The sequence below is a fragment of the Suncus etruscus genome, chromosome 1 (assembly GCF_024139225.1).
Source record: "Suncus etruscus isolate mSunEtr1 chromosome 1, mSunEtr1.pri.cur, whole genome shotgun sequence".
NCBI classification, from domain to species: Eukaryota; Metazoa; Chordata; class Mammalia; order Eulipotyphla; family Soricidae; genus Suncus; species Suncus etruscus.
The window spans coordinates 114,799,226-114,815,296 of NC_064848.1; the positions used below are offsets into that span (position 1 = coordinate 114,799,226).

At 44.7% G+C, this 16,071-nt stretch overlaps 1 protein-coding gene across 1 annotated transcript in view; it reads left to right on the forward strand.

The window, feature by feature from the left end:
* Positions 1-15,732, forward strand: part of CDHR3 (cadherin related family member 3) — a 67,517-nt gene extending 51,785 nt beyond the window's left edge. Inside the window, exons 13-19 of the mRNA XM_049777640.1 lie at positions 1,470-1,641; positions 3,656-3,906; positions 5,904-6,079; positions 8,472-8,485; positions 10,616-10,647; positions 13,844-13,892; positions 15,635-15,732. Coding sequence (XP_049633597.1) covers positions 1,470-1,641; positions 3,656-3,906; positions 5,904-6,079; positions 8,472-8,485; positions 10,616-10,647; positions 13,844-13,892; positions 15,635-15,732 — 792 coding nt within the window. The remainder of the gene's footprint in view (positions 1-1,469; positions 1,642-3,655; positions 3,907-5,903; positions 6,080-8,471; positions 8,486-10,615; positions 10,648-13,843; positions 13,893-15,634) is intronic.
* The last annotated feature ends 339 nt before the right edge of the window (positions 15,733-16,071 follow it).

The following is a 16,071-nucleotide window of genomic DNA, read 5'->3' on the forward strand; positions in this document are numbered from 1 at the left end:
TGGCCACAAAGCCCATTTCTGGTCTTTCTTGGTAAAGTGAAAAAGCATGAAGGCAAAAGATACCCAGTGCATAACAGGCAGGCCCCTGTGATTCGGAGAATGACTGTGTCAGTGGCAGAGATGTTCTTGTCTCCACTTTTATCCCCTTTCCCAGCAGGGTCTGAGTCATGCTTATCTTTGTGTTCCAATTTTTCTTTCTCTGACATGGAGAGTCACCTGCTAACCCAGTGCTGGAACAGTCCAGTCTCTCTGATGACTGGCTTTGAATTAACGGCACCAGGGTTTTAATGAGGTGAGAGGCTTGGCTTTGTAGGCAGAGGAAAAGATGTGCTGAGCTGGAGATAATTGTTGTGTTTGTTAGGCAAGGTTTTTGATAAAAAAAAAAAATGAATGGGCCCTGCTTTGGGAGCTCACTAGGATGAACATTTCAATTTATTCCTAGGCTCAGAAAGAGCTGAAATCCCCAAATTTCAAAGGTAGAGAATATGACTTGGAATTTGTAAGCTCTCTAAAAGGGTGATGATCACATAAGTCCCTTTAAGGGCTGGCATCCGATGAGTCTCTGCTGGCAGGCATCCCAGTCCATACTCCAATTCCAATCACAAGACAATGACCAAAGAGAATGCTTGATCCCTGCTTGTGGCTGGTGAGTGTCACCAGCTTAGTGAGCTGCCAATGACCCAGAGTACAGATGAGATTCCTCCTGCTTAGCTGGGTTGACTCGTTTTGTCCCAGGAGTGCTCAGCCTTGGCTGCATAGGAGAAACCAGTTGGAGAACATAAAGGATAAAAGGACCTAGGATCTACCCTCTTGCGAGGTAAATTCATTTGGTCTGAAGATTCATTTGGCCTTTGAAAGAACAGCAGATTTGAGAACAATTGGTCTATAAATCAAAGTTAAAGATACAACTTTCCATTCCCAAGGGCAGCAAACAAGGACTTTAGGGAGGTCTCTGTACACCCCTTATCATGAATGGGGAAACATCTTGAGTATCATTTGAAAATAAGGTGGTGTGTTGAGGTAAACATGTTTCGGGCACATGAATGGTTATTTGCTGGGGTGGAAGAAATTAGGCCATACCTGGAGGTGTTCATGGCTTACTTCTGGATCTGTGTTTAGGAATCACTTTTGGTGGTACTTAGGAGAAAATATGTGCAAGGTATGTGCCTTATCCATTGCACTAACTCTAGCCTATGAATAGGTATGAATAACATTAGTCAGTGGATGGAGTTTATATTTCAGGAATGCTACATACTAGGTGTACAATCTTATGTCAATTTTCTATCTCCATAAGCTTCCATTTCCTCTTATAATAAATGGGAGCAATCATTTTATCTGTCTTAATTGAGGCTAAATGAGTTGATCTACAAAGTGCATAACCCAGTGCCTAGGACACTGTTAGTACTAGCTATGGAAAATGCTATTAAGTCAATCAGCTCATCACAATAACCATTCTGTCGCTGCTGTAGGTGACTGTCAATGTCCTGGAAAAAAATGATGAAAAGCCAATTTGTACTCCACACACCTCCTTCATGGCCATCCCTGTGGACTTAAAAGTTGGCACAAATATTCAGAATTTCAAGCTGACATGTACTGACCTGGACTCTAGTCCCAGTTCTTTTCGTTATACAATTGGCCCAGGTAATGTACTTGATGTCAACAGATCTGGCTCTGACTACTGGGTAGAGGTCTTAGTAGCTGTTGAGGGAGATGTGGTTAGGTAGGTCTGTGTTGTATTAATTATTAAATATAAAGTTCTAGTGTTGTGGTGAGGCCTTTCTAAACTTGGCCCTGCGCCTGCAGTCCCTTTGGCACGCGGGTCTGTAGGTTGCAGTGTAATGGCGGAGAAATAATTTCACAGGCAGTCAGTTAAAGTTTCAGGAGAAATCCAGCTTTATTACAAGAACCTAATCGCCATGTGCATTTCCCACATGGCTTCTAAGCTAAGCAGCCTCTTTCCGACTCCTCTGCATCCATTTTGGCTGCCTATGCTCTTTCCCCTCCCCCCAGGCAGCCCTATTGTCTTTTCAAGATATCCCGCCCACCCCAGGTATGGGCGGGTCTGATCATCCATGTGAGATTAGCATATGGAATTGGGGAAGGGGTAACAGGTCTGTGTCACACGCTGATGTAGACACAGGCGAAGGGATGGGAGATGCTATAGAATGAATCAGATGATTTCTGGGCTCCCCATCCTCTCTTCCTCTTATCCTCTCCTGACTCCTCCCAGATTCCCATTCATGGCTGCCCAGAGGCCCTAAGAAGGGTGAATTCCATGACTATTTAGGCAAGTTCTTCCCTAAATTCTCAGATCCATAAAGATGATTCATTCATCATTTGTTTATATACTTAATTGGGGACTGTTAGGCCACACCAGTGGTGCTCTGTGTTCAGGGATCAGATCTGGTGGTGCTTGGGGGACCATATGTAGCAATGTGGATTAAACAGAGATTGGCCCCATGCAAAGCAAATGATTTCACCCTTGTACTATTTCTCTGGCTCTGAATATATTTAATCCAATTCCTTAATCGTCTTCCTTCCCCATTGCCTGATAAACTTGTGGTGGGAACAGAGAATTGGAGCCCTCTCTCTTCCTAATAATAGATTAAATAGACTAATGCTTTTGAATGTGTCCTTAGGAATTCTCTTTTGCTTCATTCATTTTCTCTGTTTAAAAATATACCATTGTAGGAGAAAAAAAATTAAAAAAAAAAAAAGAGCACCTCTCAGTGGAAATTAGACCAAAATAGCTCATCTAATAAAGGGCTGGGGCCAGAAATTTAAACCCAAACAAGCAGAGCAATTTCACGTAAAAGAGTAAAATTCATCTTGGCCTCCTGCTGAGCCCCAGTGGAGCAGGAACTTGAGCAGTGGGAAGCCTCTCTGGATCAGGCTGTGTCACAAAACCCAGGGGCAGGACCCGTCATGCCAAAGATGGAAACAATCCATACTGAGAACCCTCAGGCCTTTGTGGAACACTTTGCTGCTAAGAGAATAAAAACAGTATCATCTCCTGCTCCATTTACTGGTTTCCAGGCAGTAATGAGTCTGGAGTCACTGGAGGAATGAATGAGCAAGGGCTGCCTGGATATGCTGCCTCTCTATGCCAGGCTCCCTAAACTGTGAGCCTTGCGCTCTAATAAACTGGGAAAGAAGGGTGGGGGCTAGGGTGGATCTGGAGAACTGGAACTGTCATACCTACAAAGTCAAGGATCACCTACCCTTGAGAGACCAGGACACTCTGGCTACTGTGACCCGATAGGAAAGGCACAGAGTGAAATGGGTCTGTGGCTCAGGGATGCAGTGCACTGTATCCTCTTTCTACATACCCACTGAACTAAATATGAGTTTTAGTTGTCCCCATGCTGGATGATAAGGATTGGTCAGAAAGGCCAGCAGGATGACATCTCTCTACCCGGAGTGATCCATCTCCTGGGGCAGATGCACTGTTTTCCTTGTCTGTCCTCTTCCTTTTTTTTGGTCACACTGATGGTGAGCCAGAGTCTTTGCATGGAGGAAATCTCTGGCACAGTTATAAGACTGTCATTTTACTGACCCATGCCTGGTGCATCTATATAGGAAGTAGAGAAAATGAGACTAGAAACAATTTTCTTTGAAACTTTATTTCTTACTTTTTTTTACCAATCTCTCTTAGGCAACATCAACAGCCATTTTACTTTCTCTCCAAATGCTGGATCCAATGTTTCACACTTGCTGCTAGCAACTCGATTTGACTATATTGATGGACTGGATAAGATCTGGGACTACAAACTACTTGTCTACATAACAGATGACAACATGCTGTCTGGAAGGAAGAAAGCTGAGGCTCTTGTTGAAACAGGGACAGTGACATTGAATATTAGGGTCATTCCTCACCCAACCACAATTGTCACCACAACCCCCAAGGTAAGGGCATAGCCATTAGACTCCCATATCCTTTACATCCATGGAGCCCTTTACACTGGAGAAATGATGACTGGGTTTAATGGCATTTGGAGCTTGCCTGCAATGGCTACTGTGGGCTGGACGGAATAACCACTGGAGGGTTATGAAAGATCTGTGGGTCTGGAGAGATAGTATGATGGGGAGGGATCTTGCTTTGCATGCTGCTGACCTGGGTTAAAATCTCTGGCAACCACTAAGGCCCCTCAAGCACTACCAAAAGTAATTCTTGAGCATGGAGCCATGAGCCCTGATCACTGCGTGGTATGGTCCAAAAAACAAACAAACCAAAAAGAAACCCAGAAGGGTCTAGGTAAGATTTTCACATAGAGCCCTTTTGTTGTTCCTATTTTGGCACAGAAAGGACTTTTGGTACATTTGGGAAAGGACTTATAAGATATCGTATTTGGTCACTTTTGGTGCTTGCAGTACAGGAGTTAATTTTCAAGGGCATGTGAAAACTGCATTCCCTCTTAAGAGCAAGTCAGTGTTCAAGAAAGTAGGTAGCTACCAGGTGCTTTTCTCCACATCTCCTGAAGACTCAACATGCACCAGTCTGTCTTCTACTTCTCACCTCTACTCATGTGATCCTCATGTCTTCACTGGCACTACTATTCACATGCCAGTTCCTTTGGAGGACAAGTTCCCAAATGATCCCCACTCTCATGAGGCTCATGGATAGTACAGAGGTTATCAAAGTGAGACCCTCTTCCCACCAGACATCCATCATCGTAGTACCATGAACATTTTGAAACTGCAGATTCTTGCAAACCTCCATGCCCAAGACACTAATGCTATCTATCTCCAGTCCTGATGGTCTCTATGACCATCAGGAAGGCTCGAATCTCTAACCATAACATCAGACTTGCTGAATCAGAAACTCTGTAGGTTCGGCCCAACCATCTGTGTTTCTGATTAGCCCTCCAGGGGATTTTACTGTGCCTTGGAGTTTGAGAGCCTCCAGTTGAGAGAGGGAAACAGATTATACACAAGCCTGCCAAGTCATAAGATTGCTGTAGATTGTGGTAAATGGTGAGAAACAAACAAGCAGGTGTCAGGAGAGAATCAGTGTCTTGAAGGAAAAAGAGTCTTGACATCTAATGACAGGGTTATCTTTCATTCTTTCTGAGGGAGTTGCCTAATGTCTTTGTCCCTTTTCCCCCTGTTCTTAGTAAGGTATCCTCTGCTCAAAGCCCCATATTTGTAGTGTGCCAGAGGAAATGTAACCAGAACTTCAGGGCCTTACCTTTATCAGGGGTCAATTTCTGCTTCTCAGTGTCCAGCCACAACCAATCCTATACATCTTACCTGGTTCTCGAATCAGTATGACTCAGTGAATGGAAATATAAGTCTTAAGGACTTCCAGCAGTAGCCGATCCTAGTAAAAATGCTATCAGTAAGGAATGATTGCAATTCTGAGTAGCCAGAAACTTGACCAAGTTGTGACATCTCTCCTCCTGAAGGCTCTGTGCTTTGCTTACTTGTCTCCCACTCTGGAGGCAGAGGCTCAACCTGAGGTTTCACTGGGAGATCAGCCCACTCAGCTGCTAGTGCAGCACGTAGGTTGTGAACACTGAGAAGTCTACAAAACGTTAAAACAAACAAACCCACTTTCATGGCTGATGCATTCTTAGTGAGAAACAATGACTGTATTAGTTCTTGGTTATGCCATGATTTGGCAGAGGAAAAAGCCAATGGAACCTTTAGCTTGGAAGATGGGAAAGAAACACAAAGAATGAAATTAGGTCAGGCATTGCATTTCAGTTCCTTTAATTTTCTAAAATTTGAGTTAACGATTGTCTACAAAAACTAAATAAGTTGATAGATCTAAGCTGCAAGTGCTAAGACACAGATGTCTGATTTATAGAATAAAGGCAGAGAACAATAGATACTCTACCCCAAATATAAAAATGCTGCATCCTCAGCTCACCTTTTTCTCATCCCTGGTTTCTTCTCTCAAGCCCAGGATCACATACCAGGTCCTGCGGGAAAACATATATTCCTCATCAGCGTGGTATGTGCCATTCATTGTCACACTGGGTTCCATGTTGCTTCTCAGTCTCCTGGGGTACATGACTGTTGTGTTGGCTAAAGCCATCTGCAGATACTGCAAGACCAGGAAGCACACGAAGACTTTGTAAGTTGCTTTTGGACTGACCCCTTCTCTCCATTTCCTAGAAACTGTGACTTCTGGTGAGGAGAAAGGAAAAGTGAGAAGTGGGTTTTCTCCAGGGTGTAGAGGGTTCCTGGGGTAAAGAAGGAAAGGAGATGATAAGGAAGAAATCACAGCTCTCCCCACCCCCAACCACCAGTGATCCTGAGCATCATTTCCTCCAACTGCTGGGATATCCCAGGCCTTTGGCATTTCTATGCTCCCAGTGAAATAAGGGTATTTACCCTTTGGTAACCTCTACCCTGGATAAAAGCTTCCTGAGCCTCTGGATGTGGGTCATGCTATGCTCATATTTATAGAACATTAGGAGAACTGGATTGAATAGTTGAAGCAGAAAAAACCAATAAGGGCATTAAGCTTTTGGTTCCAATGTCTCAGTTGGGCTTTTGTGTGACAAAACAATTATTGTTCTTTTTGCATGTGGTCCAGATCTTCTAATCCCAAAGGCAGTAAACACAATAACTCTTCTTCTCCCTCTGGTTCTTGCATGCTTGTTAAAAAGACTCTCACCTGCCAGCTCTGCTGAGTGTCTTTTACTAGCTATTATGAGGTCTTAGTACCGGGATGAAAGTCAGACTGATACCAGCATTCCCCACAGCCACGCTCCTTCTGTCTCAGTAGCTCTTACAATGAGAGCATGTTTCTGAGCCTGGGCTTTGGAATTAGAAATGAATTGGCTTCCAAGATTGGCTCTACCACTTTCTAGATAGACAAGTTTTGGGCAAATGATGATGTCTGTGAATCTCAATTTATGATGAGCAAATACAAAAAGAGCACTTTCAGTGTTCCTGATTCAGAGGAAAGGTTTAATTCACTAGAACAATGAATTTTTTTACATATTGTATTGTGTTTCTTACCTGATTCCCAGTAAACTAAAAAGTTTAGAGTCTTAATTTTAGATTTTAGAGCCTCGAACTCTATGTCCCAGTATCCTGAAGTAGTTGAAACTCACATTTTGGAATTCCCCAGACACACAGAGAAGAAATGCTAGCACTGGTGTGCTTTTTAAAGGTGTTTGGGGGGGGGCAGAGTACAGTGGGTAGGGTGTTTGTTGTAGACATAGCTGACCCAGGTTTAAACCACCTCTCCCTTTCCAGAACTGCCGAGAGTACTTCTTGAGTTCAGAGTCAGGAGTAATGCCTGGTCATTGCTGTGTATGACCCAAAAATTGAAAGGAAAGAAGGAAGGAAGATATTTTGAAGATTACCTAGTTCTGTCAAACTATCAATACCAGTCTATGGCTGGTATTGAAGAGATAGTGCAGGGTTAAGGCACTCACTTTGCATGTGGCTCATTTTGGGTCAATCCTCAGCAGTCCATATGGTCACCTGAGTAATCCCTAGAGCCAGAAACACTAGCAGGTGTGACCCAACCCACCTCCTAAAACAAAATGAAAACAAAACAAAAATCTATGGACGAAAGACTATCTAAAAGTATGAGCATTAGCATAATGTAGAAAGATGTACATTACATTTTGCCATATTTATTGGGGAAGTTTGTTGCTATTGGCAACACTGATGCCAAGGTAAGAAATTTTTTAGCATCTGCTAAAATTTTAAAACAGGCATTTTTTGTTTGGACTATACTCACAAATGGATATGAATTTTTTTTTTTCTTTTTTGGCTCCAAAAGAGTCTTAAGTTTGTAAGACTGGCGGTGCCCTATACTAGATTTGGGGAGAAGTTCTTAAAGGAAGCAATTCTGTAGATGCTGAAACTCACATGCCATTTTTGGACCAGTGTTAAGTGCATACCTTGAAGCTGGTTGCTTCTAGTTACTGTTTTTAACCTGGCTAACTTGAGAAAGAAAATAAGAGCCAGCAGTTCCAAGGAAGACCTGACCTCTCCAGAAGCTGGTCATCCCCACCATATGAAAGCCAACATTTGTTCAACAGCAAAGGATCACAGAGTCCCAGAATGATAGATTCCAAGGTTACTGTTGAAGAGCCCAAGAGTTGGGTCCAGCTCTTTACATGACAGAACTCCAGGGCTTTCGTGCCAGCTCTCAGACCTGCCTTCTGCAGCCAGCCTTCTGCAGAATCACTGAGCCATCTGCCTGGGTGGTCATAGCTTCAGCAGATGGTGTCATCAGAGAAAATAAATTCCCTGAAATTTTCTCAAAACAGTAGTTTCAGTCAGAAACCTTCATCCGAAGCCAACAGTCATGGGGCTGCTAATTTAGAGCAGGGGTAGGTACCTAGCTCTCATATTAGTCTCCTGCCTGAAACCACTTGGGATCAACCCTGAATCATTGGGGTGGGGGTTGTTACGTGTCTTTAGCCCCATTGTGTGTTTGTGTGTACCCTTACAGAATACTCTCAGACTAAAGCATTTATATCCCTTTCCCTCTTCAACAGAGTGAAGAAAGGAGGTATGGACAATGTCTGTATCCTTTGTTGTGGTGATAATTGGGTTTTGCTTGCTTTGTAGTATAGAAGAGACTAGCTCTGCAGAGAATCCAGTGTGTGCCTGCCTGGGTGGCTTGCCAGTTGCTAGAAATAGGAAAGGTTGAGGAATCTGGTATTATTAGTCTACTTAGATCTCTTGTTTTGGTCTTGCCTAGCCTGCCTTCTTCCCCAAAGTTCTCCCCAGTAGTTTCCTGAGGTCTGTTTCGCCTACTCTAGGGAGGAGACCTCTATGAATTAAACATTAAAAATCAGGATTTGTTTTGTTTTGGGGCCACAGCCAGCAATGCTCATGGATTACTCCTGGCTCTGAACTCAGGAACCACTTTGGGGTACCTTGGGGGGGGGGCATATAGGATGCCAGGAATTGAACCTCTGTCAGTTGTATTGGCTTATGTTCAAGACAAGTTCCCCCCACTCTTGATTTATCAGAGGTGTGACTCTTCCTGAGGACCAGTTGCAGGGACCCTCAGCAAAGCTCAAATGGTCCTTCTGTCTCAGAGTATCCTTGATCTGACCATTTTCAGATGCAGTTTAGATCAGGCAAGTCAGAAAAGGGGCTGGGTAAATCCAAGGAAAGGAGAAAGCCCAATGAGTTCAGGGGTGCTGGTGCATTCTGCAAGTTCAGTGTAATGGCTCCAAGCCCAGAGAGATGCCACTACAGCCCCAAGAATTGTTGTTCCAAGGAGAATCCAACTATGGGGAGATCCAGGACAGACTGGAAAGTAGGATTTCATAAAAGAATAGCTTTTATCATACCACTCAGAGGCATGTGTGCGTGACATTGCCCAGGCCAATCAAAGCAGGGCTATAAATTTCATTATCAAGGGGGAAACAGTACAGGAGGTTGGTAAGGTGCCTGACTTGTAACCTGCCAGACCCTGTTCAAATCTCCTGGCACCACATAGAGTCCCTGGACATCATCCAGGGTCACTGCTGAGCAAAGAGCCAGGAGTAGCTCTTGAAGATGGCTGTGTTGTCCCTGAAAAAGAAAACAAAAAATAGAATAAAAGTTATGATATATCTAATGAGGTGATTTTAATAAATAATCTATTTTTAGTTGTCTTTAACCCTAGTTACTTTTTGAAAAAGCATAGGGGCTGAACAGATAGGACAGTGGGTAAGGTACCTGTCTTGCATGCAGTTAAGCCTGATTTGATCCCCCAACCCTGCTAGGAATGACCCTTGAACACAAAGCCAGATGTAAGCCTTGAGCACAGCTGGATGTAGCCCCAAAGCAAACAAAAAAATTAAAAACAAACAAACAAATAAATAAATGAGCATAAGTGGTGCTGGGGTTATATCTCAAGTGGTAGCAGACATGTGTGTTTCTGCGAAAAGAGAAGCTGTCAACCAACTTGTCCACAGAGAATATTCTATACTGTATAACACAGCCATGCTACATTCTAAGTCTGTTTAAGAGTACTCCCACTGTGGAGCACAAGTTGTAAATTTAATTTTATATCCAATCAAGATGGTGGGCAGAGTTGGGGGTGGAGGATGATGGAGGATGGAAATACTGATGATGGGAGTTGACACTGGTGGTGGGATTGGTGTTGAAATATTATGTGCTTAAAACTCAACTATTAATAACTTTGCAACTTCCAGTTTTTTAAATTAATTTACAAAAAACCCCCACATTTTTTGGTTTTGTTTTTTGGGGCCACACCCGGTCACACTCAGGGGTTACTCCTTGCTATGCTCTCAGAAATCACTCCTGGCTTGAGGGACCATATGGGATGCCAGGGGAATCAAACTGCGGTCTGTCCTTGGTCAACTGTGAAAAAGGCAAACTCCCTACCACTGTGCCACTGCTCCAGCCCCTACAAAAATTTTTTTAATTAAAAAAATGTTTGGGGCCAGAGAGATAGCACAGCAGTAGTGCATTTGCCCTACCAGCTGATCCAGGATGGACAGTGGTTTGAATCCCGGCATCCCATATGGTCCACCATGCCTGCCAGGAGTGATTTCTGAGCACAAAGCCAGGAGTAATATCTGAGCGTGGCTGGGTGTGACCCCAAAAAAACCCAAAAATAAATATATTTAAAAAATGTGTCCAAGCTTACGGTAACTTCTGTCACTTCTATTTCCTACAGTAATCAAGAATACAAAAAGGGAGGTTGTGGTGGTAAGTGTGCTGGCCTAAGGCACCAGGCTTGTGGGGTGTTGCTGGGGGCTCCTTCCTCCCTCCCGTGCAGGCCCTGCTGCTCTCTCTTGGGGTGTTTATTATTCAGGGAGATGCTTACATTTGGCCACCGGAACAGATTGCTGTGTGACGAGCTCCTGAAAGAATTTCCTCCCTCCACTGAACATGTCTGCTGATATATTTGCAGAAGAAGTGGATTTCATAAATATTGAATAGTACTGTTTATTATCTCCATCCGCTCTCCAGGAGAGTGAGTTGGGGAAGAGGAGCTTAAAGACCAGAAATGGTACTTTCAGACATCAGTGGGGTCTATTTTCATGTTGCTTTCCCACAACTTCAGAGATAAGGGAAGAGTGTGCAGGGTTGGTTCTGCCTGAGTGGCTACCTGACCCTGGGACTCTCAGCCTTTTTTAGCTTCTGATTCTTCACCTGTGAAATGGGAGCACCCTCCACCCCAGATATCCTGTGGGGAATTGTGTGGGAAATGGTTATGGGTCCCACAGATGCAAAGTATTTGAAAGTTGAGAGGTGCCACCTCATCCTATCTTCTGATATTGGCGGGGGAGGGGGGGTAAGAGATGCCTCAGTCCCCAACCAGGACATGGAAAGATGCAGGCCTGGAAGCAATGTCATTGCAGCAAATAATCTGCACAGTGAAAGGGTGCAAGAATAAGTTCAGGAATTCCAACTCAAGCCAGGAATCCCACCACACATGCCTTCTGCTCCTAAGAAGGAAAGCAGCTTAGTGGAAGAAGACCAAAGAATGAGCCCCTACTTTCCTGAAACCCAGGTTTTTATTTACAAGAACCAGGCCACACCCTAGGGTGGAGAAGGAATATTAAGTAGGGAGGGACCCAGTAATTCAATCACCAGATCCCAACCTAGGGTGGAGTATGAATACTGAGTAAGGTAGGACCCAGTAATTCAACAAGGGGGCACTGAAGCAAGGTAGTTTTTTTTAATTGAAACTTATATTAGAGACGTGAGGGGAAGAAAGAGGTAAGTGTTCAAGAGAGAATGCAGGCTTCTTCATAGTGGAAATACGCAAGTAAAGAAACACAGAGATAAGCAAGGGAGATAGATGTGTGTTCAAGGCAGAGCATGGTCTGGAAGAGTAAGTCCCTTCTGAGATTCTTTTATTAAGCCAATCCAGCCACTGAGCAAGGATGGACTTGTGGGACCTTCCGAGTCCTCCTCACCCTAATGAGAAGCTTTATTATGACTCAAGACCATTCATTTGGGGATTAATGTTACATAATAAGGAGGGAAGTCCAGTCAGTGCTGTAAATTTGGCTCCCAGTCCCTCTCCGGGTGCTTTGGTGCATCCCTGTCCACAAATAGAAAAGAGAGCCCATCTCTTGTGTCCCCATCCTTCTTGTCTAAGGCCAGGGTCCTCGATGATGTCACTCAAAGACTTAGAAATATGTAACATCATGGGCTGAAGAGATAGCATGGAGGTAGCGTGTTTGCCTTGCATGCAGAAAGATGGTGGTTCGAATCCCGACATCCCATATGGGTCCCCTATGCCTGCTGGAAGTGCTTTCTGAGCATAGAGCCAGGAGTAACCCCTGAGTGCTGCCAGGTGTGACCCCAAAATTTAAAAAAAATATGTAACATCAAATCCATATTCTAGAGAACAAAATCCCCACCACCTTAACCTCTATGCTGCTATAGTCATCACCTGGTTTATGTTTCCTGTCTCAGAGCTGTGGAGTTGTGTGCTAGTGAGTAGGTGATCATTTATGCAATGAAACTGAGGTCACACAACTCCACAACATCCTCATGGGTGATGAGAAAGAATCCCTCTAAAGTGCCATAGATGAGGAAAAGGAGTATTTGGTGAAGGCAGATATATGAGGCAGAAGTCAGTTCCTGGACAGTGACCTTGAGTACAGATCAGAAAAGACAGAGCCCAAGGCTCAGGCAAGGCAGATCAGGCCTAGAGGCAATACTGCCCTGGCTCAGCCAAAGGGGCAGCATCCAATGGTGGGCATATGGGGTTCCCCTGTACCAGCCCTGAAGGTACCTTACAGTCAAATGATGCTGACCAGCTCTCCCCATGGCTTTCCTGCTTTCCTTCTGTGCCAGTCTTCTTCCATCATTCTATACCTAAGGACCCAGGAAAGTGGGAGAAATATTTCTCTGACTGCAATATCCTAGCAGCATTTTCTGGCCCTAGAAAAATCTTGCCACTACATGATGTGGAGGGTAGGGAGTGGAGGAGTGTGGGGCAGGAATTTTGGCAGACTCCAAGAATATTTGGACTGCAGCTGGTCTCTTCTATGCAGTGAAGGTACATTGACTCAGTTTTTTTTTTTTAATATTTGAACTTTAAAAAATGTTTTATTTGCTTTGGGGTTTGTTTTTGGACCACACTGGTGATACTGAGGGGTCCTGGCTTTTCACTCAGAAATCTCTTCTGGCAGTATTTGGGGGACCATATGGGATGCTGGGGATAAAATCCAGGTTGGCCACAAACAAGAACAGTGCCTTACCTGCTGTACTAACACTCTGTTCCCCCAAATAAATTTATTTGAAGCATGATAACTTACAATACTATCCATTATAATACTGTTCATTATAAATGAGTTTTTCTGCATACAACATCCAACACCATGCCCAGTACTGGAGTGACTCCTTCCTTCCTTCCTTCCTGTCTCAGAATCCTTCCTCTGATCCCCAATGCTTCGACATCCCCGCCCCTCTGACTCCCTGATCACTGCCCTTGGAAAGTTCAATTCTGTAGAGCAGGTCTCAGTTTCTGTTGCCTTTGGGTATTTGTTGTTCCCTGGCTATGCTCTTTAATATCTCTCATAAGAGAGAGATCATTCTCTGTCTGTCCTTCTCTAACTTCACTCATCATGAGACTATTCAGCTGCTTTATATCCTCATCTCCTTAATCTGCATAATATTCTCTTCCATAATATTCTCTTCCCTGCCACCAGGCCTTGTCACTTTATTCTGTCAGTGGCTCCCACTTAACTGCCAGCTTTGTTTGGAGTGAACAGACACCTGCCTGTCACCAAGGTGCCCCCAGCATCTTGCACAGAGTCTGCTGAATCAGTGCTGAAACAGCATCTTGCACAGAGCTGCTGAATAAAGCACCAACAAAATGACAGTCTTGCCTGCAGGGAAGAATTTCGGGCTGTGCTTGAAGCTGTCTCCTTCCTCTCCTTAGGAAACAATCCAGATGAACACCATCTTCGATGGCGAAGCCATCGATCCAGGTAATCGAGCACCATCACCACCCTGAAGGGCATGGTCCACATTTTAGGTTAGTGGAGGGCAGAAATAGCTTGTTCCTGCCTCTGTGTCCATCCCTCTTCCTCAACCAGCCTTCACCAACCTTTTCATATCAAACACCAGTCCAGAGCCTGCATCCAATCCATGGATTGGCCATGAGAACAAGGCAGGAAGGCAGTGGTTTGCCACCTTTATGCACCTGTCCGTGGACCCATGGCTGAAAACCAGTTTTCATAGGCAGTGAGGAGTGCTCTCAACCAAAATCCAATTTGATATTTGCTCTGAATGCATGATCCTGTTGACAATCTTGAAGGTTCACAACCCTCAGGCCCTGCTCTCCTCCCCTGTAAAACTCACATACCAATTGGGGGAGTGGGAGCATACTAGGAGCCCCGAATTGTTTCCCTTGCCTTCTTTCTGAGAAGAGCTGGAAGTGAGCCTTCTTTTTCCTCCTTCAGCAGGGCCAAGAATTTCTTCTTGGTCGGCAAGTGAACATAAGGTAAAGTTGGCCTCCAGAGCTCGCACTCCCTATGAAATCAGTTCCAAATTTAGCTTCTTTACATTCTTCCCTCCACTCACAAAGGCGCGATTATAGACCTGGATACAGGGAAGGAGACCAAATTCTGGAGGCAAGTGTGCTGGCTCTGTGCCACCCGCCCAGGCTGCTGCTCCTCCTCAGGAGCAGGATGGCTCCTCTCCAGCGGGGTGGCTGCTGCTGTTGCAATTCAATTTCCCACTATTATTAGGTCCTTGTTCCGATAATGTGCCCACATTAGCATAAGTGCTGGTGGGATCCTCCGTCAGCCCCAGAGAGGCCACTCATGAAAGATAGAGATGTCAGGAACTGGGGGTCATCTGAACCCCATCTTCTGGATCCAGACCAAAGAAGATGGAGGCCTTTAACCTGCAGTTGTGTGTCTGAGAGATTGAAAAGACAAGCCAGGACCCTGCTGCAGTAATAGGAGCAAATATGTCAATGATTTTTGGCAGACTGACACAGTTAAAACAGTTCCTCACCATCACTGTGGGGCCTACATAAACTGCAAATAGCATGTCACAACAACAACAACAACAACAACAATAATAATAACAACAATAGCAAAAACCCAAGTTTTGCTTTTAATTGGAAAATTCCTTGTTTTGTTTTCGTTTGGGGATCATACCTGGTGGTGTTCAGGCTTTACTCCAGGCTCGATGCTCTGGAATCATCCCTGGTAGGATTCAGAAGGTCTTATGGAGTTGCTGGAAATCTTACCTGGGTCAGCAACATATATGTAAGACAAATGCCCCTACCATTTTGGCACTGGCAAATTGCTTTTGCCAGGTGGGGTGGGGTTGAGGGGCAAAGAGGGAAGGGAACTTTCCAAACAAATAGCCCAGGAGGGAAAGGATAAATCTCTCTGAAATCACACCCAATTCCTCCAAGCTAGCCTGGAGTTGAGCTATAGATCTTCTTCCAATGGAGAGAGGCTGGAGATGGCTCGACTTTGTTGCAGCAAGGCAGGCTGTTGGTAGTCTTAGTGGTTTGAAGAGACTTCACACTGTGGGAAGGGTGGGCTGGGATGATGTTGGCATCGCTGGGAGACTGGGGGCTTCTGGGATTGGCAGTCTCACCTGGCTGCTTGTTCTCTTCCTGCAGAATGAGGATAGAGCTGGGTGGGAATAACAGAGAAGAGACTCCATTAAATTCCTCCTTTTCTAGATGCTTGTCTCTTTTTTTTCCTAGTGACTGGAGCAGTGTATGAATTCAATTCCCAAACTGGAGCCAGAAAGTGGAAAGAACCATCATCGCAAATGGCTGGATGGAAGGAGTCCAGCACCTAACAGTTGTACCAGTCAGAAATGGATCTGGAGAAGGGAGTTGGCTGAGGAGCAGCCACTGAGAGGGAGATGGGCTGAGCAGCAGAGCCCAGAGGAAATAGACTGGGGTTCCCAGGCACCCCCAATAATAGAAATTGAGCCCTCATAAATAGGCCACTCCAGCATAACTTCACATGGGGCAGTAAATAGAGAAGGACCTGGATGCCACATACAGCCTTCCATTCTTTGGGCTCTGCTGAGGGCTAACAGGACTTGGGAGGGTTCCCAAAAGGGGTGCCTGACAAAGTTGAAAACAAACAGAACTGAGGGTGGAGAGATAGTATAAGGGTTGAAGCACTTGTC